Below are 24,746 nucleotides of genomic sequence, written 5' to 3'. Positions count from 1 at the left end.
TCCTGGAAAGCTTTGAGGTGGTCTGTCAAGCTGGAGCCAAGAAAAAGCAGCAGAGAAGGGTGTGTTCCCAAAAGCAATGTACCCATCCAATTTCAATAGGGACTTTTAGACAGCACTACACACAACAGTTAAACAGAATTACACCAAATTTGACAGAAAGCTAGATAGTTACCTAGAAGGTGTGATTTGGTGTAAATTGGTTCAGGGTTTTTTGAGAAATTAAGGTTCAAAACATAAAGATACCTGGACTGTTTATACATATCCAGACTGCTGGTGTCCAGGTTTCTTCTGATTGGCCATTTTAAATGGGGTAGTCAGTCCTGAATGGTTGGTCACAACCTCAACAATATACTGTGGCAGCCATTAAAGGACTCTGGGGCATGGGCCCTCCTGAAATGTATTGCAGTGAATGGCACATTTTTAGAGTCACAAAAAGAAGCAGATGTGTAGAAGGCTGGCCTGGTTTGTAGTGGGTACCGGTCCCTTGGGTACTTACACCAGGTCCAGTTATCCCTTATTAGTGAAATGTAGTAGTGTTCAAGCAGCTTGGGCTGATTGAGGTAGCTAAAGCAGAGCAGCTTAGGCTGAACTAGGAGACATGCAAAGTTCATGCAATACCACTATAGTTACACAGTACTTATACACAATCAAAGACAATACTCAGTGTTACCAAAAATGAATGTATTTATTTGGGTGACACAGAACCAAAAATATCTTAGAGGCAATACTCCTTCTGGAGGTAAGTATTATACACAATATATACATTAGACACCAAAATAAGGTAAGTAATTAGACATAGGATAGTGCAAACAATAGGAAATGCTATAGAATGCAATGGAAGAAAGTAGGTCTGGGGGCAACACAAACCATATACTAAGAAAGTGGAATGCGAATCACGAATTCCCGCCTAGACAAGTGAAGTGTGTGCAGAATCGCTGGGAGAGTAAGAGTACAGTAAAGGTAAGTAAATTACCCCACCATAAGGCCCAGAAAAGCAGGAGTAAAGTACTGCAAGTTTCCTTAGGACACACTACAAGTTGTGATTAGAGTTATTGCAAGAACCAACCAAGCCTGCAAACAACAACTGATGGATTCCTGGACCTGAAGACCTTCAACGTAAGGAAACCAAGTACAGAAGTCGAAGGAAGTTCCAGGAAGACCAGGAACCCCTGCCAACCCAGAAGAGGGTGCAAAAGAAGAGTCTCCGGTTCGACGAAGACTGCAGAAATGCACCCTAGGAAGATGTCAGCGGGTTCCTGCGTGATGCACTGGATGTCCCACGTCGTGAAGTTGGATGCAGGCGAGTTTGGGCGCTGGATTCCTCCGACATGCCTTGGTTCCGGCAAAGTCGCGTTTTGCATCAAGTAGGTGCTATCTGGACCGAGGAGGAACCTGGGGGTCTCAACTCTGTGTGAGGAGGAAGAGGGGGCTCTCAGCACTTCAGAGAGCCCTCAGAGCACAAGATAGCAACCACAAGAGTTGCAGAACACAAGGACAAAGGAGGTGCAAAATGCGGTTGGTGCAACACTACAAAGGAAGGTTCCACGCAAGAGAACAACTTAGCAAGTTGATCGTCGCAGGATAGCGCTGGGGACCTGGGCCAGGCTGAGCATGAAGGAATTTTGCAAATACTGCACAGAGGCCTCAGGAGGTGAAGAAGATGCGGTTCACAGGGGTACTGTCATTCTCTGGGACAGCGGGACCTCAGGACAGTCTGTGTCGAAGGGTCCACCCTCTGTGTTCCAAGGAACACGCTCTTCGCCAGGAGAGCAGTCCAAGAGAACTTAGAAGATGCCTGCTTCAGCAGGGAAATGACTCCGTTCCCCCACTGGGTCCTTCTGGTGCAGGGTGAAGACAGGGAGTCCTCAGAGCGTGCACACCGTGGAAACTGTTGCAGTTGCTGGCTAGAGCTGAAGTTGCAGAGGAAAAGTATCCCTACTGGACACTTTGTTGCTGTTACAGAGGTTCCTGGAGCAGGCTGCGGTTGATCCGAGGTCAGAGGATGAAGTAGTAGTTGCAGAGGATTCCTGCTGGAAACTTGCAAGTAGAATCTGCAGAGAACCCACAGGAGAGACCCTAAATAGCCCTGAGAGGGGATTGGCTACCTTATCAGGTATGGACCTATCAGGAGGGGTCTCTGAAGTCACCTGCTGGCACTGGCCACTCAGAGCCCTCCAGAGTGTGCCCACACCTTGCAAAGCAAGATGGCGGAAGTCTGGGACACACTGGAGGAGCTCTGGGCACCACCCCTAGGATGGTGATAGACAGGGGAGTGGTCACTCCCCTTTCCTTTGTCCAGTTTCACGCCAGAGCAGGGACAAGGGGTCCCTGAACCGATGTAGACTGGCTTATGCAAGGAGGGCACCATCTGTGCCCTTCAAACCATTTCCAGAGGCTGGGGGAGGCTACCCCTCCCCAGCCTGTAACACCTATTCCCAAAGGGAGAGAGTGTAACACCTTGCTCCCAAAGGAAATGCTTTGTTCTGCCTTCCTGGGACTGAGCTGCTCAGACCCCAGGAGGGCAGAACCGTGTCTGTGAGGTGGCAGCAGCTGTAGCTGCATTGCAAGCCTCAGAGAGCTGGCTTGGCAGTACTGGGGGTCCGTGGTGGAGCCCCGAAGATGCAAGGAATTGGCTCCCCAATACCAGATTTGGAATGGGGGGACAATCCCATGATCTTAGACACCTTACATGGCCATATTCGGGGTTACCATTGTGAAGCTAAATATAGGTATTGACCTATATGTAGTGCACTGGCGTAATGGTGTCCCCGCACTCACAAAGTTCCGGTAATTGGCCCTGAACTATGTGGGGGCACCTTTGCTAGTGCAAGATTGCCCTCACACTTAGTAACTTTGCACCTAGCCTTCATTAAATGAAGGTTAGACATATAGCTGACTTATAAGTTACTTAAGTGCAGTGAAAATTGCTGTGAAATAATGAGTGCACTATTTCACACAGGCTGCAGTGGCAGTCCTGTGAAAGGGTTTGTCCGAGCCCCTTATGGGTGGCAAAAGAAATGCTGCAGCCCATAAGGATCTCCTGGAACCCCAATGCCCTGGGTACCTAGGTACCATATACTAGGGACTTATAAGGGGGAGGGGAGGTCCAGTGTGCCAACTGAAATTGGTAAATTAAGTCACTAGACTATAGTGACAAATTTAAAAGCAGAGAGAGCATAAGCACTGAGGTTCTAAATAGCAGAGCCTCAGTGACACAGTTAAGCACTATACAGCCACACACATTAGGCCATTAACTATGAGCACGGGGGTTCTGACCAACAGGATCCCAGTGAGACAGGCAAAAACATACTGACATACAGGCAAAACTGGGGGTAACATGCCAAGAAAGATGGCACTTTCCTACAAGATATTAAGAGTGATAACACATTTTAGTCACATTATAATTCAAGGGTTGGTGGTACCAAACTAATTTTAGGAACTGGGTATTCTAAGGTGATTTTGCCCTGTGTAACATGCGGATCTTCTGCTGGGATTTGATGAACCATGTTTGACAAGAAACTGTTTTCTAACAGGATTTTGTCAAAAAGATTGGATGGTGGTACAGAATTTAAAATGAGAGCATATTTTGCAGTAAATGCACACTATCTTCCTCAGTCATGTGAGAATAAAGTCTGAGATGCTGAGTAAAACATGTACTTCCAACAGAAGCAGCAAGCAGCCAGTCTGTCGATTCCCTGTGTTCTACTGCAGCCTCCCAGAGTGTTCTGATGTACACATAGAGCACTAATATTCTTACATATTATAAAGGTGTGGCAGGTCTGGAGCTATCTTATTGAATCAAATCTATGAAACTTAAAACGGTTTCATCTGCAACTTAACAAAATGAGGAGGGTCAATTTGCACACATCATTCAACATATCATGAGTGATGTAATATGCGAGGCCATAAGCAGTGCATAGCAGGGGTGCAAGTTATAGTTAGTTCAGCTAGTGTGAACTGCTGAATTTCAGTGATGTTATATGAACATAATTTGAAAGCAAGTGTTATACATTTAGTCCCTACCAAATTCAGGTTGTGTTACAACAGCATGCAAAAAACAGGAGTGTACTTTTTCATCATAGCCTTGAGAAACTGTATAGCTCTTAAAAGTAGATCTAGCTTTCTTATAATTCTGATTACAGCTATACCATAATCTTTCAGTAGATATTTGCAGAGCTCTCCTATCTAAAAGTAGAATGAACAAAGTTAACAGAGTTTACAAATGTGCAGGAGGTTGGTTCGACTGTTTTTGATCACACAGGCAACACTACCTTAAAATACAGGCAGGCAAATGCCCAATCTGTGGCCACCTTGCATCCACAATAACATCTACTACCTAATTAGAGAGAGAGGCTGTGCTTACGAAATCTCAGACTTCCATGCTCCTCCTACAAGAAAGTGAGGGAAATAACACTTTATCTGTCAGGATTAAAGGTGACTAAAATAGTTGTCTCACCTAGGCCTAATTCAGATCACATTTATCTGTGCTTTTTTTAAATTTCCCAAACTGGTTTAGAACAATTTGCAACAAAGACCCAACTGACTGCCAATCAACATAACATCAGTCAGTGCTCTTTTCAACGAAAATCTCACGAAAGAAAAACAGGACACTTCATATTCTGATGTGTGGGTAGACAACAGGCCTACTCACGGGTATATAGCCAGATGTTAAAAAGTTGCTGTGTCTCAATTGAGGCTCCACTCGTTTGGCAATATTTGCAACTGACTGCATTTCAGCTTGTTCAATGACTTCCCTTGACAAAAAGGGTGACTTAATTGTAAACACCTCTCAGCATTGTTTAAATGTACAAAACTGCCCCTTCTTTGGATTGCCTCACCAAATCCTCGTAGAGTAGACATACCGATACAAGTATGCCAGTGTTATTGTCCATTACCACCAAAAAATTCTTCTCTTGTAGCCTAGAAAGACAAAGGCTACTAAAAGCAAGCCTGATTACCCTCTAACAAATTTATCTTGAGTGGGTTCTCTCGTCTCTACCTAAACTTGACAGCCCAGAAAATAAAAGTCCTGCATTTTATAGAGACTGACCTACCATATCCAGTATAATGGGTTGTGAAATGTCTCAGAAGTCAGGGACATCCAGTCGCACTTATGCATCTCCAGCACTTTAGACATTCAGTTATTTAATTAAATTTCTGCAACTTTCAAACAGTATCTAAAAACACTAACTCTCAGAGGGACTCCATAGAGAACCAAAATAAAGTACCCTATCAGAGGATGGGGGAGGATGGGGTTGCTTTGCATTCTCCCTCAAAATTACAGAAAATACCCTTAAACAGAATCAACAGGAGGCACTCGCTAAAATGCAATAAACAAGGTTGATATTGTAGTGTAGCCATTTTTAATGTAGCGTTCTGCACGTTTGCTTAAAGTATTAGGCCTCTGTGCACTTTGCCCTAGATGCATTTTATTTAGCCTTGCACTGTTATTTTACAATAACCAGTTTCACGGTCTTGTTTTATTTTCTTCTATCACACTATTTAGCTTACTTCAGCACTGAAGTTCTCAAACAATACATTCTTGCTCGCTCTGTGCTTCAGTCAAGGATACAGTCTGGTACATTGCCGAAAGATGTGGTAAAAGTTTAGTCTTCAGGGTTCGGAAAAAGTACACATTCTTACGTAGGGACGTTTCTTAGAACACCGGCGTGTTAGTTATAAAAACACTTCCCAGTCCTGGTACACGTAAGAGGGAGATTCCGACCAGGAACCCACAACTAGATGCTGACTGCCCTGTTGCAGATCTGATCCAGATCACAGGCCTTTGCTCAGGTATGAGGGTCGATGTCCTCCCGGGGGAACCTGAAAGGCAGGCTTAGAGCTTCACATGCTGTGCTCAAAATATAACTTAGAGAGGGAACGTACTCTAGTTGCACTATGATAGCATTATTCTTATGTTTCACTCTCCGCGTTACTATTTCAATCCTACTGTGTTGTATGGTTCTGGTTATTGCGGCTCACGCCTTGTTATCTAAAATGCAGTTGTTTTATTAAACCAATCTTTAAAACTCAAACTGCCTTTGTCATTTATATATGAGACCACACTGTGTATGAGAGAACTGGTTGTGACCTGAGTGACCACGACTTCCCTGGGAAGCACTAAGATGTCATGCGCTCGGCTGCCCAATTGTCTCTTCCCTTTGGGAGAGATAAGGCACTGCTAGTTGGCCAGAGCTCAACCCGGATTTGGGGTGACAAGGGTCCTTCTCCATGGGTCAGACTTAGTCCCTCACACTGTGAACGATCTTGCTGCCCAAAAAATCCATTAGTCTCATTAGGATAATGAGAGCCTACGCGACAATATCATGTGCTGCCCAAAGGAAGGAAAATACTTGGCATCACAGCATGGTTGGGTCCCAGGTCTTGGAAGGGACATGTCAACCTGCTCCAAGTGTTTGACCAAGTCGAATAGGTGAGCTGCAATCACTAGGACATAATGAGACTTTTGCGGAAAACCTGGAAGGAGATTACAACCCCCATCCAGTTGTTACTATGTATACCCATGCAACAAGCAAGATGCGTGCAGAAGAGAAAAACACTCGGCCTAAAAATTAACTACTAGGTGGAAAAGAACGTAATATGTTGGATGGTTAAAAAGCAAAGGACATGTGTTAGCAACAGGAACTGCTTTGATAAATTGGAGTATCTAGCAAGGCACCAAAAAAGACTCAGGCATATTGATGGAGAATTCCATCTCATGATCAGGCCACATGACTAGTAGAAATAGCCCACCAGAACTTTGCTGTAGAGGAGATGAATGATTATATTCTAAAGACTTGATCCTTCCACGTAACAATAAAGAAATTGTATTTCACCAACCTTCTTTTCATCCTTGCTATTTTGGATTTGTTATTTCAAGTTGGATTTTGGTTGAGTGATTGTGGTATTTTCTGATCAATGAGTTTCAGTGGATCCCTTGGGGTCCACTGGTGTCTATGCCGTGGGTAATGGGACATACAAAACCAAGGAGCACCAAAAGGACAGTATTTGTTCTGCTTTACGTTTTTTTGCCCACTGATATATTTCTTTTGTTAGCTGTAGGTGAGCTATTTATACCGCCACTAACTATGCAATAAAGGCTAATCATGTTGTACTTGCCCGTGTGCTTGAACGTGTGGACATAATTTAGGTGTAACATAGGAGAAGGCCTGCTCCGTTATATTTATTTTTAACCAAAAAATAGTACTGCTGTAACATCAAGAATCACACACCCAAGGCAGAATGCATCTTAAGTTTCCTTTTCTGGAAAGGCGTTTGTACTGCTTAGTGGACAATTACATAGTGGGATTAGAGGCAAAGACATCAGCTGTTTTCAGGGCAAGGGACAGAAGTAGCATATTGTATTACCTGCAGTGTATTGGTGCAAGATCACTCTAATCAAGGATTCCAGAAGGTGTGACACTTCCTCTCAAACAGCTATGCGTGCAGGACACAAACACATCAAACCTACTTGATGCTTTTGTTATGGAGAGAATGGCAGACAGCTGTTCCTATCCTTCCATGCCCATTAAGAGGTGCAGTTCTGGAGTGACTCTCCTAGCACCTACAGGACATATGTTCTGCACAAGGTGTGAATGCGCATGACAACTATGCACTGGAAATTAAATCACAGGACCTTTATTGCAGTATCCCCGACTGTCATGTACTGTATCTATTTATGGTTTATCACTTGAACTGTTTGCCCTCTTTGGGCTTAGCTCTAGTGCCATGGGTACATGCACAGTTACTATGTGCACAAATACCTTTTTTGGGTTTGCGCTTGAGTGACAAAATAGATGTCTCAAGCTGACTGTACAATTAAAATTATTATGGTGAAGAGAGAGTTTCAAATATTACAAGTAAATAAACAGGTTGACGATATACTATTATATTAAACCAATCTAATAAAAAATATAGATGTGTAGCTAACACAAATCTTCTTTAGCCCACTCTTCTCTAATCACCTGTAAGCAAAAGTGACAAATTCCTTCCATGAAGCATTCCAGTGATACAGGTAATCCTTACCTCATCGTGGGGGTGGTGCGAGGAGTCAGTTGTGGTTCAAGGCTCATTTGTGTTTGATCAGAGCTGTTTAATGGCCGGGCTTCATGGCTAGTTACAGTGTCATTGAGAGAAAAGAGAGAAACTGTTCTCTGGACTGTAAGACAGAAGACGAGAACACAGAGGATTGTGAAGGGTTTTCATGTGAAAAACATTCTTTTTACAGCAACAATAGCTAATTAAAAAAAGCAGCAATCAAATGAAAAATCAAAGGAGACACATTTTTACAGCGCATTGACAATATTTACAACCAGGAAACATTCAAAATCGAAGCTAATACCCCAAATGCCTGCAATTAAGAAAAATCTCTGCCAAGGTAAACTGCCACTAAAGCACTACTAGTTAGTCAAGTTAATGTGCTCATGATCTAAAAACCAACAGCAACACTTTACACCTTTGTTTTAATTTTGAAATCAAGGAATAGCATGTGCTGGCATTATAATTAATAGATTAAAGTAAACAAATATTCAAATGAAATTTGTTCAGGGGCATAGAATTTAAGATTAGCTGGGGAAAGAAAGGCCCATAATCCAGACATATGCCTCTCCAATGAGAACACCACAGTCAGTGGAAGCCATGTTGTTGGATGCTTCCTTTTCCCAGAAGGCCATTGCTAAAGAAGTGAAGACGGACGGTCACATCGTTCACAATTTGATAATATGTGGATTAGAGGGGTGAAGGAAGAGCTGCAGGGAAGAACCACTGAGGACTACTGTTGTGGTTTTGTTTCACCAGATACTGCACAATCAGTCTAGAGACCAGATCCTCAAGATTCAGAGAGTCTAAGGAGTCTTCAAAATTCGTGATGACTTTCTTAAACAGGAATCAGAAATTCACAGATTATACATAAGGTGGCTTTCGGAAATTAGCTGTCTTTTTTGTCATTGAATCTAAAAATATCCTTGACAAATACCGAAAAAATTAAGTGTAGCAACTGAGACATATTTAATTCCCCGAAGAGAAATCATAATCCTCATTTTGCCTGCTCTTGGTCAGCAAATGAGATGGCATCACTTAAACTTGAACAGAACAAATTTAAATCCACAAATCAGGATCATCACTTGATCTTATACCCGTTAATGATCCCTTCCCAAAACGACCTTCAGTAGGCATTTAAAAAACATCTGAAATGGTCCTCCTCCTTTCTTCAAACCGTGCATAGGAAGTCAAATGCTGCAAAGCGTGCATAGAAAGTCACAAATGGCACATGCTGGAATAAATAATTCTACTCTGCCTACTTAATTGCTTAATATTTATGTGAAGGCATTCACATCAATTATTCAGACTCACACCACCTACTTATATATTTCTGCAATGATACACAAATAATATTTTGCCTCAATTTCGTGAAGGGTGATGCTCTTAAAGCATACATGTCAGATATTTAAAAATGGATGAATGTACAGTTGCTAAATATGAATCCAGACAAGACAGAGGTTTAGGTGAATGTTAATCCTGCCCTGCACCCTTACAGCTACGGAACAATTTACTGTGGCCTTCCAAACCAGGTTGCTGTCTTTCCCTGGAAAAAGTCGTTAAAAATTTGAGAGTGAAGATTTATGACAACATTTAAATGTCATCCAAAGTACTCTTGGTAGTATCTTCATGGACTTAACTTCCTTAGACACGTTTCTAAATTTCCACTTAACTGTCAAAAGCAGATTAATGCAATCTGATTCAAAACTAGTTTACGCTACCTCAGTATATGTAGACATGCAAAAGTCCCTCCTTCACTGCCTGCAACTAATTCAGAACCACACAGCTAACTTGACATTAGGGGTCCCTTGCAGAAGTCTCTATCTAAATCTATTAAGATCACTGCATTGGCTTCCTATCTCTTCTTGAGTGAAAGATTTAAGTATTGCCCTCAGGTATCTCATGCTGCATCAACAAACCGCTCCTTGTTGTTCCACGTTTTCAACATGATAGCGCTGGAGGCCATGCCAATTTGGTCAATACACCATCAGTATAGGGCAGTGTGCCCTGAGAATTCTGCATGCTATCCTCTCATTTGGCTTTCAGGCAACAAAATTAAAACATAATTATTTCGCTTATAGTCTACTTTCTATGCTACCGGCCTCATTTCCTAATGCCATGAGGAATTTATGAAGTGATAGTGCACGTTAGAAAATCCCTTAACATTAACACTAGGAGACCTTAGTGCGTACTAAACTGAATGTAGTTAATGATGCTGTAGATCACATGATATTGCATTAGGCATTCAATTTAGATCATGGGGTCCTCTTATTTGGAGTGCTACTATGCTGCACTCTACAAGTTTAAAATGGGGAGGCAACTGAATTCGTATTTTTAAATTGTTCATGCTGAGGAGGAGGATGGGGTGGGTCAAGGACACTTGAACGACAGGATTTCTGCAAGCACTGGAAATTTGACAGGTGAGACAACTAAGTGAACATTGTGGGATTTCTCACTTGGACCGTGAGAGTTCTGAATTCCCCTATTAGAATCCATAAAATCTGGCAGGCCTTCACGGTAGAAGCAGATTGTGTAGTCAGCCTACAGGAGACTCGCCTGCTGGGAAAAGATGTTAGACCTACGACCCACATTTTGCATCCCACCCACAATTATGCATTAGTTCGGCAGAAATGGAGTGAAAAAATCTGTGAGCATCTGTTAATGAAAGCAGTCAGTCATCAGAGATAGCATTGGGGGGGGGGGGGTTTAAGTTTATTACACCCATATAGCCCCCCCGTCAGAAGGGACAAAGTTGACACCAACCAGGGAACTCATATGCTCCTAATTCCCAAAAAGAGAGATGACGGACTGCTTTACAAGATCATATTGTGGAAGAGCTGAAACTGATTTTGGTTAGTAAATGTAATACTGTCCTGAAGATAAGACATGGATTGGTATCCCCACGACAGATTGCACTGCATGTTGCATTCTACACGTAAGCAGTTGTCTGAATTGCAACTTCACACGCACAATACATGGAGGAGATTGCATCCACTGGAGAAGAAGTACTCATACTTTTCACATAGCTACGGTATATTTCCCAGGAATAATTTGATTCAGGGTAGTTGCAAACTGCTGGGCTAGTCAGGGTTGAAATGGGACAGACTGACATCTCAGATCATGCCCTATGGTGTGTGATAGCAATTTGAGGAGCATACAGAAGAAATATACAGGGTCAACCATCAATGCTAACAGGCTGAATGAATCACAATTGAGAGAACAAAGACAAGAATTTAAGCTAAATGAGGTGGATGAGGTCTACCAGGAAGTAATAGGGGAGGCATTAAGGAGGTAATTCGAGTAAAATGCCTCAGCCCAGCAGGACAACAAGAGGAGTATCAGGGGGCTCACAGTGGGAAAACGGTAGGAATATTTATTCGATGTCAAGCACTGGTATCTAGAGAAGGAGTCCATTTGGCCTCTATGTGAGATGGAAATTCTGAGGGGGCAGATTCATCTTTTATTGCAATGCTCCGGGAAAGAACACTACTGAGACTGAAACAACCATTTATGAAAAGGCAATTAAAACCAACAGACTCTTGATACTGAGGCTCCGAATTGTGAGAGAGAAAGCCAGGACCCTCCAATGTTTTAACTAGCAAAGGAAAATTATGACATCAGAGCATAGGGAAAGGTAGCCAATTGGCTTAATAGAGAGCTGTAGAGTGACAACCACTGAAACCAAAGCCCTCACGATGTTTTTCAGAACCTTAAACTGCTTGAGCTGTGTCCCATTAAAGAGACTTGATGGAACAGGAAATAAAGTGGATGAGGTGCAACAAGACATCAAACAGCCACCAGAGAAGAAGGTGCTGGGTTACAGATGGGCTAAGAAATGGGGTTTACGAGAAATTCTGTTAAAGGTTTGCCCCTAAACTAGCAAACTACATAAATAATACGTTCAGGAATTTAGGCTTGATCAATGAGACTACAAAGGTAGCTATTATAGTGTTAATATAAAAGTTTGCAAGCCAAAACATTCATGAGCTTCTTATACGCAAATCATTAATAAACACTGATTCTAAAATTGATACTAAGATATTGCACTCACAATTAGAAACATTAATGCTGTATTTGATTAACCCGGAATAATCAGGATTTATAAAGAATAAGCAAACTTTTGATAACATTAGGAGTGTGCTGCACTTAATTGAAAAATCGTTTAGGAGGGAAAGCCAGGTGGTGACACTTGCCCATCTTGCACAGAATGTCTTTGACGGGGTTGAGTGGTCATTTTTAAAAAAAAATACCCTAGATAGGAAGGAAGACAGAATGGTCATGAAAGTACTGATTTGGATTAGTTATGTGGCACCTAGGACAATAATTATAATCAATGTAGAAAAAACAGCATCCCTACAGCTTGGTAGAGACACGAGACAGGGATGCCCCATCTCCATTTATATCTTTAATCTCAGTGGAATTCTTGGCGTAAATTAGGCAGACAAAACAGACTGCAGGGACAAAATTCGTGGATGGAGCTATTTTGTTCTTCATAAAATCCATTTATTTGTGGATGATATCCTGAAAACAATGATCAGGCTGGAGGAATCCATCCCATCAATACCAACAGTATTGATAGACTTTGCATCCATATCCGATTTTAAAGTGAACCTTGAGAAATCTGAGATCTTGTGTGTTTCATTAGGTCCTGGACAGCGTGAAAGGATAGAGGAACTGTTACCATTTCAATTGGCGAAGCACTGCATCTGCGCATTGGTAGTTAATATCACACTCATGTTTCATGAGCTGCATACAGTCCATTACCATCCATGGAGTAGGGATGTTTAAAACAAAATTGGCAGAAGGTGTCACCTGTTCATCTCTGGATAAAATGCCACCAATGAAAAAAAATCTTGTACTACACCTTGTGTAGTTTTTTCAGGGATTACCAGTTCTCATTCCCAGGAAGCTTTAAGTTGTGTATACCAATACTGGTGAGAATTGCTGGAGAAATTGTGGGATGCAAGGAAATGAGATTAATATATGGCGGGTTTGCACAAGGCTACAAACATTCCAGAAGGAAGTAGTGAGCCATTTGAAAAGGGTGCTGGAATATCCAGTACCACATGAACTAGGTGTCCCTACAATTGGAATGTAACTACCATCTTTAACAACAATGACAAGGAAATGACTGGGCAGTTGTTATTGATATGGTATTAACAGTAAAACAGGAAATCGCATTCGGATGAAAAAATGAGTAAACACTGAAAATTACAGTCTGGTTGAAGTGGATATGGAACACCATGGCGATGGAAATGTTAACCTATGATGTGAGAAGGACATATTTAGTGAAATATGGAAGCCACTGGTGGACCATTAGCAAAATTGCTCTCTGCACTTAATGTGCTCCAAGAAATTAAGGCCAATGATGCCTTTGTAGGACCTGAATTTAACAGTGAGAGAATCTGCTAGTCTCATGAAACGGGGCAGTGTGTAGATGAGTTATAAAGCAACAGATCAATGTACTGTAATCTGGTAGGGAACAGGAATTACTTCTTTCACTATTACAAGTCATGTGTCCATGAGACTACCAATAGGTTTTCAGAGGTTGTTCAGATATGTCATTTTGCATATATCTATAGGCTCTAGGAAGGGACAATGGCTGAAGAAGGTAGAGAATTATAGAAGGCTGTTGGATTTTGTGGTTAGTCCTCGACACTTTAGCAATTACAAGAAATGTCTCTATTGTTTCTCTCTTCCTTTTACACGCTGAAAACCCTTCAAAACATGCTTACACAAAAAAGGAGCACATATAGAGGTGAATTGATGCAGAAACTCCTAGCCGGTAAACAAATGGCAAGTAGTTAATAATCATCACAGCAAGATGCAACAGGGAGGTCCTGGACAGTAAAATTAATAGTAAATGGCAGGCATAATTTTAATAGTGAGAAGAATGTCTTAAAAGGAGAGACCCAACTCCATGCCGAGGAAGAAGTGTTAAGAAGGAAAATCTATTTGCCATGGGTCAGGTCACAGGAAACAGGAAGATAATTAAAAAGAGGGAGAATGTCTGGAAAGTTAACTGTATAATAGATAAACATATTATTACCCTCGTAGGCTTTAGCAGCACTGACCAGACTGGACCATTCCAGGCCTGCTGCTGTGTCAGGGAGAGGCATCATTCCTGGATCAATGCGCCGCACGGGCTTGTCACGAATATCCGTAAGCGAAAGCTCTGATGCAGAGAGATTAGCTTAAGGTGAGAAAAAACAGAAAAGGAAGTCAGAATTCACATTCATTTCATATTTGTTTTTGCGAACATCAATTTCTTAATAATGACACACTTAGTGAATACATCTATGTACTGTGATAATCACTAAATGTAAATAAGGGTGGAGTTTTCTTAGTGATGAAAGTACGTAAAGAGAGCACTGCAATCTTAATTCACCTACTCCCACCCACAAAGGAAGGGGACAATTTAAAGTAGTTGTAAAGAACAATCAAGCTAGCAAAGTGCTACAGCACACGTTATAGCCCTGTTATAAGCATGCAACATTCAGGCAGTACACTACAAGATAATTAAATTTGATACAGCAAGGCCAGAGCTGCAATCCACCTAAGTGAAGCTTTCTCTTTAGATTGCAAATACAAGCGTGACCAATTGACTTCCACTGGTATTTCCTGCCTGTAGGTGTTTGATTAGCACAATGGAGGGGCACAAACAGGATATTTAAGTTATTTACCCCGATTGCTGCTGCAGTGTCCACAAGGTCCAATGTGGGCGCCCTTCCATTTTCCAATGCCTCCTTTCTGTTTTCAGTTTGCAATACTTGAGAAGCTGACTCCTGTTTAAAACTAGAAATTCTCATTGTCCATCTTCCGTCAAATAATGGTATTCCCCCCAGAACACCAGTTGAGTGTTTATGTACCACTGATGCATCTCCAAGCTTATCTCTATTAGAGTATGTTTCTGTTTCATTATATCTCGGTCAGCTAATGAGTGTTTTCAATTACCCTCTTTTCAGCACTGGGGAAAAAGGTTGTGAAGTCTTAAAGAAGTATTTGACCACTGTTAAAATTTCTTCGTCATGTTCGTCACCGGCAAGGAGGGCAACAAGATCCCAACACATATGAGCTTGATGGTTTAGAGAGGTCAATCAATCAATCAGTCATTTGTGGAGCACATCGCTGTTAACTCTGGGGGTATCTGGGCAATGGGGTGCAATGTCTCTGTCGAAGAACCAGATCTTGAGCCCCTTCCTGAAGTCTGCCAGTGAGGATGTAGTGTCTGTTCCATTATATCTCGGACAGCTAATGAGTGTTTTCAATTATCCTCTTTTCAGCACTGGGGAAAGAGGTTGTAAAATCTTAAAGAAGTATTTGACCACTGTTATAATTTCTTCGTCATGTTGGCCACTGGCAAAGAGGGTGACAAGATCCTGACACATATGAGCTTGATAGTTTTGGGTGGTTATCAATCAGTCATATGTAAAGCGCACTGCGGTCACTGCTGGGGGTATCTGGGTGCTGGGGTGCGATCTCTCTGTCGAAGAGCCAAGTCTGCCAGTGAGGGTGCAGTTTGGAGGGGGGAGGTCGTTCCAGACCTTGGCAGTGATGTAGGAAAAAGACCAGTCACTGATACGATGGATTTGTCGTGCGTGAGGATCTTGAAGTGACATCTCCTTTGGACGAGGAGGCAGGGGAAGTTTCTGAGGTGGAGGGTGATGTGGGGGCGCTTTGGATGGTCCAGGATGAGTCTGGCAGCAGTGTTCTGTATTTTGTCTGGAGTCTCCCTAGGAGGATATGCCAGCTTAGAAGGCATTACCCTAGTTGAGGAGGCTAGACACAGGAGCCGGGGTGACAGTTTTCCTTGTGCTGGCTGGGGGCCCATCTGAAGATTCTGCAGAGCATGCGGTGGGTGTGGAAGCAGGAGGTGGCCACTGCTTTGATTTGCAGTTTCATGGTTAGTTCACTGTTGAAGATGATGCCAAGGTTGCGAGTATGGTCTGAAGACCTGTGGGTGTGTCTAGGTTTGGCTGGCCACCAGCTGTGGTCCCAGATGGAGGTGTTTTTCCTGAAGATCAGGACTTCCGTCTTGCCTGAGTTCAGCTTCAAGCAATTGGTTTTCATCCAGTCAGCTTCAGTGGTCATGGCATTGCGGAAGATGGTTCTGGTGGTAGAGGGGTTTTCAGGAAGCGAGAGGAGCGGTTGAGTATTGTCTGCGCAGGAGATGCTGTTGAGTCCGTGGGATCTAATGATGTCAGCCAGAAGGGTCATGTAGGTGTTGAACAGGTGGAGCTGACTGATGAGCCTTGGGGTACACTGCAGATGATGGTTTTGGGTGCAGAGGTGAAAGGGGGGGGGGGTAGTCCGACAATCTGAGTATGTCCTGTCAGGAAGGAGGAAATCCATTTGAGGGAGGTGTTCCATATTCCGTTGCTGTGGAGTCTTTTGATGAGGGTGTGGTGGGAGACCGTGTTTAAAGTGGCGGGCAGGTCAGGGAGGATCAGGGCAGTGGTTTCCCGCGGTTGAGCAGTGCTCTGATGTCGTCTGTGGCAGCAACGAGTGTAGTCTCAGTGCTGTGGTGAGACTGAAATGTGATTGGGAGGTGTCTAGTAGGTTGTTGTCTTCCAGGTAGATGGTGAGCTGCTGATTGATGGCCTTCCCAAGTACTTTGGCTGGGTAGGGGAGTAGAGAGATGGCTCGGTAATTCTTGATTTCATTGTGGTAAGGGGAGGGATTTTTTGGAAGGAGTTTGATTTCCACATGTTTCCATCTGCCCAGAAAGACTGCAGAGGTGATGGAAGTGTTGAGGATGCTGGTAAGTTCTGTGCTGAGGAGGCTGGTTCTGAGGCTGAACGGGTGGTGGGGGAAAGGGTCGGTGGGTGCTCCAGAGTGAATGAAAGACATGATGGCCGAAGTGGACTGAGTGGAAAGTGTTGTCCAAGTGGAGATAGTACAGTTGATGTGCACTGGGGGGAGGAGGGCAGAGAAAGTTGATGTTGGATTTCATGGGTTGAGGTGGGGGGGTCGAAGTTGCTGTAGATGGGTGCGATCTTGCTAAGGAAGTAGTCTAAGAGGGTGCTGCAGAGCTCTTGTTTGTAGTGGGAAGTTGAGGTGTTTCATGAGGGGTGAGGTGTTGTCTTTTATGGAGATGCACCGAATGGTGTTCTTGAAGATGACGGTGATGCCCGTGTTTCTTGGTGCGATCTCGGTATATGATCTTGTAGCCGTCAGGTGTTACGGTGGTGATGATGTGGTTCCAGAAGGGGGTTAGCCATGTTTAGGGGATGAAGGCTAGGTGTGGTGAGAGGAAGGTGAAGGTGTCCCAGATTTCTGTGGCATGTTCTGAGAGGTCAAATTGTGTAGGTAATACACTACTTAGGATTTTAATAAACATTCACATCTCCTGGACGAATTTGTACTGGCCTACGGTCAAGCCCTCGCAGAAAGCGAAGATGGGCCTATTAGGCTATTTTACAGCCGTCCTGCCTAAGACTGCGAGGACAGTATCATTTCCACTGTGCCTTGGGTAAAATGGCTAAAAGCAACCACCTTCAGTACGATTCATCAACAGCTGATCAATCATTAATCATGTCTCCCAGCTGCCTTAAACATATGCAGTGCCAGTCATCAACCAACCTTTCCCAAAACCCAAAACTCACATAAACCCAGGGTTAAGTCTGGTATATGTACGGGGGGGCGTGGCCAATATGGCGGCCGGAGCGGTCGCATAAAGCGCAGCTCTGCTCCCGGCCCACGGCAAAATCCTGCACAAGTCGCCTCCGTCTCCCTAAAACGGAAGGCGCCGCTTGCGCAGTCATCGGGACCCCTCCGGCGGCACACGACACGCTCCGGGCGCCTCTGGGATCGCTGGACCGCGATAACGAGGTCGGACGCCCGGGTCGGGCGCGGCGTGAGGAAATCCGGCCACACACGACGACGGATCCAAAGGCCTCCGTGCATCAACCGGAGGAGGAGCAGAGGCGCGGCCGAGGACCGCACGCACACTCTCGGACCTGAGGCCGAGGAGTCGGGCTCGCAAGACAGGTGAGGGCCTGGCAGAGGGAAGCGGCCTTGGAGGCCTCCCCGGCTGCTGAGCCTCCGATAAACAGAGAGGGCGCGGACTGCGGAGTGAGGAAATCCGGCTGCACGCGACAACGGACCCAAAGGCCTCCGTGCATCCACCGGAGGAGGAGCAGAGGCGCGGCCGAGGACCGCGCGCACACTCTCGGATCCGAGGTGGTGGAGCCAGGCTCGCGGCCCGTAAACAGGTGAGGGCCCGGCAGCGGGAAGCGGCCTCAGAGGCCTCCCCGGCTGCTGGGCCTCTGATAAATATAGCGGGCGCGGACTGCGGTGACGTACCGGCGGGCTTCTTGATACCAGTCCCTTAGGCCCAAAGAACCCCCCCCCCCACTCCAATGGGCACGTGCGACCCCAAACGGCAAGTACGCCGTTCTGACATGCCATTTAACTGCCATAGCTCCTAACGGGGAACCCTGCCCACAGTAACCAATAGGAATATCAGCCAATTCGAGCCACGGACTAGGGTGATCCTACAGCACCCACAGAGCGGCATATCAGCTGCCCAACGCTTGGAAACACCTTACTCCTCACAAAGTGATGCTCCGTGCCCCTCCGGCGACATAGATCGGGTCGCGGGCCCCTTGGAGTGCTCCAAGCCCCACATAATTATCTGGAAAACACAACAGCTGCTCCTCAACATCGCACTCCCCATAGTAGAACTGCTCTGCGCACAGTAACCGTCCTCAACCGGCCACGCTCTACAATTACAGCCTGCTACAAAATAAAGCAAAACTACCCAACCAAACAAGTATCGCTCAACTGCATCAGGTCAACATCGCTGGTGCCAGACCTGGCTACTGCACACGTCGTGCTCTTATATACAAGGGACAAGGGAATTAATTACTATTTGTCCAAAACTGCAACTCATCGTCCGAAAACAGCATTATTTGCCTTGTGCTCAAGCTCCTGTAAACTGAGACACTGCCCTCACTCTTGCTAAACTAACAGCTCGCATATTTATATTAACCACATATTATAACCTCTGATCGCTGCCCCCAGAGCGCAACTGAGCCAGATACTACTGGTAAACATAAATAATAAAGTCCCCAGATTGACTTGCAGACAATACGATAGCCTCACTTAATTAATCCGAGCCAAACTAGGACCACGAATGGGCAAGCCAAAGACTCCACGGGCACCACCAGGAAACATGAATGTAGACGAACCGGCTCCACCTCCGGAACCCTCGGTTACTTACCAAGTGCTACAGAAGCTGGAGGCAACCTTACAAACTCATACTACGCAATTCGAGAAAATACTGCAAGCCATCCTAGACACCAGAACCACACTAGAAGCAAAAATAGGATCGGTCACGGAAGATGTCAATCTCCTCCGCATGGACCAACATGCCCTCGCGGAAAGACTAACAACGCTGGAAGAGGATGCGTCACGGACAGCACAATCGATAAAAGACCTCCAATTGCAATTAGCGACGGTAACAACCGAGGTCGAAGCCCTGAAGCGCAGGGCCGAGGACGCCGAGGGCAGATCACGACGGAATAACATTGGCTTTGTGGGATTTCCGGAACGGGCTGAAGGCCCTAGCACAGAACTATTCATTGAACAATGGCTAATGGGTACAATACTACAAAATGAGATCCCGAAATTCTTCTCTGTGGAGCGTGCACACAGATTGCCCGGAAGACCCTAGCTCTGAGCCCTAATAAACGGCCCCAGCAATAAAAAAACACCCCAACCCTAGCTCTGAGCCCTAATAAACATCCCAACCCTAGCTCTGAGCCCTACTAAACGGCCCCAGCAATAAAAAACACCCCAACCCTAGCTCTGAGCCCTAATAAACACCCCAACCCTAGCTCTGAGCCCTACTAAACGGCCCCAGCAATAAAAAACACCCCAACCCTAGCTCTGAGCCCTAACTAAACACCCCAACCCTAGCTTTGAGCCCTACTAAACGGCCCCAGCACTAAAAAAACACCCCAACCCTAGCTCTGAGCCCTAATAAACACCCCAACCCTAGCTCTGAACCCTACTAAACTGCCCCCAGCAATAAAAAACACCCCAACCCTAGCACCCCACAGCAGATGACATTTGCTAATAATGCAGGCCTAGAATATCTTCACAACCTGGGGCATGCTCCTTCTCCGTGAAATCTGACTATCCTGCTTGGTTGTTCGGACCCGAGTGGCGTACAACCAAGCCTTAACACTAACCTAAACTATAGCCCTGCAGCCGCCGGAGACCCCCACGCGGACACATCAGGAACGAGAGTGCTACGGGCTGGGAAATCCATCGACTCGAGCACATGCACCTGAAGCACCCCCCGCTCCATTTGGACTGGTTCTCCAAGATGGCAGACATTGACCCTCTATCGCCCGTGTTGTATGCACAGTTCATGTTTTGTATAGTTAATGTTTTTTATGTCACCAAACAAGATCCACCTCGACCACGAAATGTAGATCATGATCACAGTAACTGGTGTTACAATTGCACTCCCAATGCATACATAGTAGGCAGTACCGTAGCCGGTAATTGCCTATTCATAAAGTGCATTGAGGAAATCACAGGAGCGCACAGCACATGGGCAGTACATCTACCAAGCTCAATAAAACAGCGTACACACCATGACTCATCAATCTCAACATAACACCCCACAATACCAAATAATCACATGGAACATCAGGGGCATGGCTTCTACACACAAACGGCAACGGATTTATGCATATCTGTAAGAGGCTGGCCTGGCTTGTAGTGAGTACCAAGGGGTACTTACACCTTGCACCAGGTCCAGGTATCCCTTATTAGTGTAGAGGGGTGTCTAGCAGCTTAGGCTGATAGAAAAGGTAGCTAGCAGAGCAGCTTAGGCTGAACTAGGAGACATGCAAAGCTCCTACTATACCACTGGTGTCATATGCACAATATCATAAGAAAACACAATACACAGATATACTAAAAATAAAGGTACTTTATTTTTATGACAATATGCCAAAAGCATCTCAGTGAGTACCCTCAGTATGAGGATACCAAATATACACAAGATATATGTACACAATACCAAAATATGCAGTAATAGCAATAGAAAACAGTGCAAGCAATGTATAGTCACAATAGAATGCAATGGGAGCACATAGGGATAGGGGCAACACAAACCATATACTCTAGAAGTGGAATGCGAACCACGAATGGACCCCAAACCTATGTGAGCTCGTAGAGGGTCGCTGGGACTGTAAGAAAACAGTGAGGGTTAGAAAAATAGCCCACCCCAAGACCCTGAAAAGTGGGTGCAAAGTGCACCTAAGTTCCCCAGAGAGCACAGAAGTCGTGATAGGGGAATTCTTTAAGAAAGACCAACACCAGCAATGCAACAACGATGGATTTCCAGACGAGAGTTCCTGTGAAACAAGGGGACCAAGTCCAAAAGTCACGATCAAGTCGGGAGTGGGCAGTTGCCCAGGAAATGCCAGCTGTGGGTGCAAAGAAGCTGCCACCGGATGGTAGAAGCTGTGGATTCTGCAAGAACGACAAGGGCTAGAAACATCCCCTTTGGAGGATGAATGTCCCACGTCGTGAAGAGTCGAGCAGAGGTGTTTCCGTGCAGAAAGACCGCAAACAAGCCTTGCTAGCTGCAAGGGTCGCGGTTAGGGTTTTTGGATGCTGCTGTGGCCCAGGAGAGACCAGGATGTCGCCAATTGCGTGAGGAGACAGAGGGGGCGCCCATCAAGACAAGGAGCCCACTCAGAAGCAAGCAGCACCCGCAGAAGTGCCGGAACAGGCACTACGAAGTGGAGAGAACCGGAGCTCACCCGAAGTCACAAAGTAAGGTCCCACGATGCCGGAGGACAACTCAGGAGGTTGTGCACTGCAGGTTAGAGTGCCAGGGACCCAGGCTTGGCTGTGCACAAAGGAAATCCTGGAAGAGTGCACAGGAGCCGGAGTAGCTGCAAAACACGCGGTTCCCAACAATGCAGTCTAGCGTGGGGAGGCAAGGACTTACCTCCACCAAACTTGGACTGAAGAGTCACTAGACTGTGGGAGTCACTTGGACAGAGTTGCTGAGTTCAAGGGACCTCACTCGTCATGCTGAGAGGAGACCCAGAGGACCGGTGATGCAGTTCTTTGGTGTCTGCGGTTGCAGGGGGAAGATTCCGTCGACCCCCAGGAGATTTCTTCGGAGCTTCTAGTGCAGAGAGGAGGCAGACTACCCCCACAGCATGCACCACCAGGAAAACAGTCGAGAAGGCGGCAGGATCAGCGTTACAGAGTTGCAGTAGTCGTCTTTGCTACTTTGTTGCAGTTTTGCAGGCTTCCAGCGCGGTCAGCAGTCGATTCCTTGGCAGAAGGTGAAGAGAGAGATGCAGAGGAACTCTGATGAGCTCTCGCATTCGTTATCTAAAGAATTCCCCAAAGCAGAGACCCTAAATAGCCAGAAAAGGAGGTTTGGCTACCTAGGAGAGAGGGTAGGCTAGCAACACCTGGAGGAGCCTATCAGAAGGAGTCTCTGATGTCACTTGCTGGCCCTGGCCACTCAGAGCAGTCCAGTGTGCCAGCAGCACCTCTGTTTCCAAGATGGCAGAGGTCTGGAGCACACTGGAGGAGCTCTGGGCACCTCCCAGGGGAGGTGCAGGTCAGGGGAGTGGTCACTCCCCTTTCCTTTGTCCAGTTTCGCGCCAGAGCAGGGCTGGGGGATCCCTGAACCGGTGTAGACTGGCTTATGCAGAAATGGGCACCATCTGTGCCCATGAAAGCATTTCCAGAGGCTGGGGGACGCTACTCCTCCCCAGCCATAACATCTTTTTCCAAAGGGAGAGGGTGTAACACCCTCTCTCTGAGGAAGTCCTTTGTTCTGCCTTCCTGGGCCAAGCCTGGTTGGACCCCAGGAGGGCAGAAACCTGTCTGAGGGGTTGGCAGCAGCAGCAGCTGCAGTGAAACCCCAGAAAAGGCAGTTTGGCAGTACCCGGGTCTGTGCTAGAGACCCGGGGAATCATGGGATTGTCTCCCCAATACCAGCAATTCCATGATCTTAGACATGTTACATGGCCATGTTCGGAGTTACCATTGTGAAGCTACACATAGGTAGTGACCTATGTGTAGTGCACACGTGTAATGGTGTCCCCGCACTCACAAAGTCCGGGGAATTTGCCCTGAATGATGTGGGGGCACCTTGGCTAGTGCCAGGGTGCCCACACACTAATTAACTTAGCACCCAACCTTTACCAGGTAAAGGTTAGACATATAGGTGACTTATAAATTACTTAAGTGCAGTGGTAAATGGCTGTGAAATAACGTGGACGTTATTTCACTCAGGCTGCAGTGGCAGGCCTGTGTAAGAATTGTCAGAGCTCCCTATGGGTGGCACAAGAAATGCTGCAGCCCATAGGGATCTCCTGGAACCCCAATACCCTGGGTACCTCAGTACCATATACTAGGGAATTATAAGGGTGTTCCAGTATGCCAATGTAAATTGGTAAAATTGGTCACTAGCCTGTTAGTGACAATTTGGAAAGAAATGAGAGAGCATAACTACTGAGGTTCTGATTAGCAGAGCCTCAGTGAGACAGTCATAACACAGGTCACACATACAGGGCACACTTATGAGCATTGGGGCCCTGGCTGGCAGGGTCCCAGTGACACATACAACTAAAACAACATATATACAGTGAAATATGGGGGTAACATGCCAGGCAAGATGGTACTTTCCTACACAAACCCCTCCCCCCCCCCCAAACGATGGACAATAAGACTAGCCATGACCTGATGAGTCTTCATTGTCGAAGTGGAAATATCTGGAGAGTCCATCTGCATTGGAGTGGGTACTCCCAGGTCTATGCTCCACTGTATAGTCCATTCCCTGGATATGGACCACCTCAACAATTTAGGGTTTTCACCTTTCATTTGTTTTAGCCAAAGTAGAGGTTTGTGGTCTGTCTGAACAATGAAGTGAGTGCCAAACAGGTATGGCCTCAACTTCTTCAGTGCCCAGACCACAGCAAAGGCCTCCCTCTCTATGGCAGACCAACGCTTTTCTCTAGGGGTCAACCTCCTGCTGATAAAAGCAACAGGTTGATCCTGGCCCTCAGAACTGAGTTGTGATAAGCCTGCCCCTACCCCTAATTCAGATGCATCAGTTTGGACAATTCATTTTTTGGAGTAACAGGGGCTTTTCAGGACAGGTGCAGAGCACATGGCCTGCTTCAGCTCCTCAAAAGCTTTCTGACAGCTACCGGTCCACAATACCTTTTTAGGCATTTTCTTAGATGTGAGGTCATTAAGAGGGGCTGCTATGGAGCCATAGTTCTTTATGAACCTCCTGTAATACCCAGTGAGGCCTAAGAAGGCTCTCACTTGGGTTTGAGTTGTAGGGGGAACCCAATCTATAATAGTTTGGATTTTCCCCTGAAGTGGTGCAATCTGTTCTCCACCTACCAGGTGTCCCAGATAAACCACTTTGCCCTGCCCTATCTGGCACTTTGAAGCCTTGATAGTGAGGCCTGCCTTTTGCAGGGCCTCCAAAACTTTCCATAGGTGGACCAGGTGATCATCCCAGCTGGAGCTAAAGACAGCTATATTATCTAGATATGCTGCACTAAAAGCCTCCAGACCTTGCAGGACTGTATTCACCAACCTCTGAAAAGTGGCAGGTGCATTTTTCAACCCAAAAGGCATTACTGTAAATTGGTAGTGCCCTAAAATGGTTGAAAATGCAGTTTTTGCTTTTGCATCCTCTG

The 24,746-nt window shown here is 45.5% G+C and overlaps 1 protein-coding gene across 4 annotated transcripts in view; it reads right to left on the bottom strand.

Moving 5' to 3' along the window:
• The window catches only part of SIPA1L3 (signal induced proliferation associated 1 like 3), a 635,337-nt gene that overhangs the window by 31,740 nt on the left and 578,851 nt on the right, over positions 1-24,746 (bottom strand). For all 4 annotated transcript variants that reach the window (XM_069207242.1, XM_069207245.1, XM_069207243.1 and 1 more), the window contains 2 exons: positions 14,087-14,230; positions 8,026-8,158 (listed from right to left, as the gene is read on the bottom strand). In XM_069207242.1, coding sequence (XP_069063343.1) covers positions 8,026-8,158; positions 14,087-14,230 — 277 coding nt within the window. The remainder of the gene's footprint in view (positions 1-8,025; positions 8,159-14,086; positions 14,231-24,746) is intronic.

The sequence above is a fragment of the Pleurodeles waltl genome, chromosome 9 (assembly GCF_031143425.1).
Source record: "Pleurodeles waltl isolate 20211129_DDA chromosome 9, aPleWal1.hap1.20221129, whole genome shotgun sequence".
NCBI classification, from domain to species: Eukaryota; Metazoa; Chordata; class Amphibia; order Caudata; family Salamandridae; genus Pleurodeles; species Pleurodeles waltl.
Note: the sequence above shows the minus strand (reverse complement) of the source record. Positions and strands in the feature narration are given on the sequence as shown.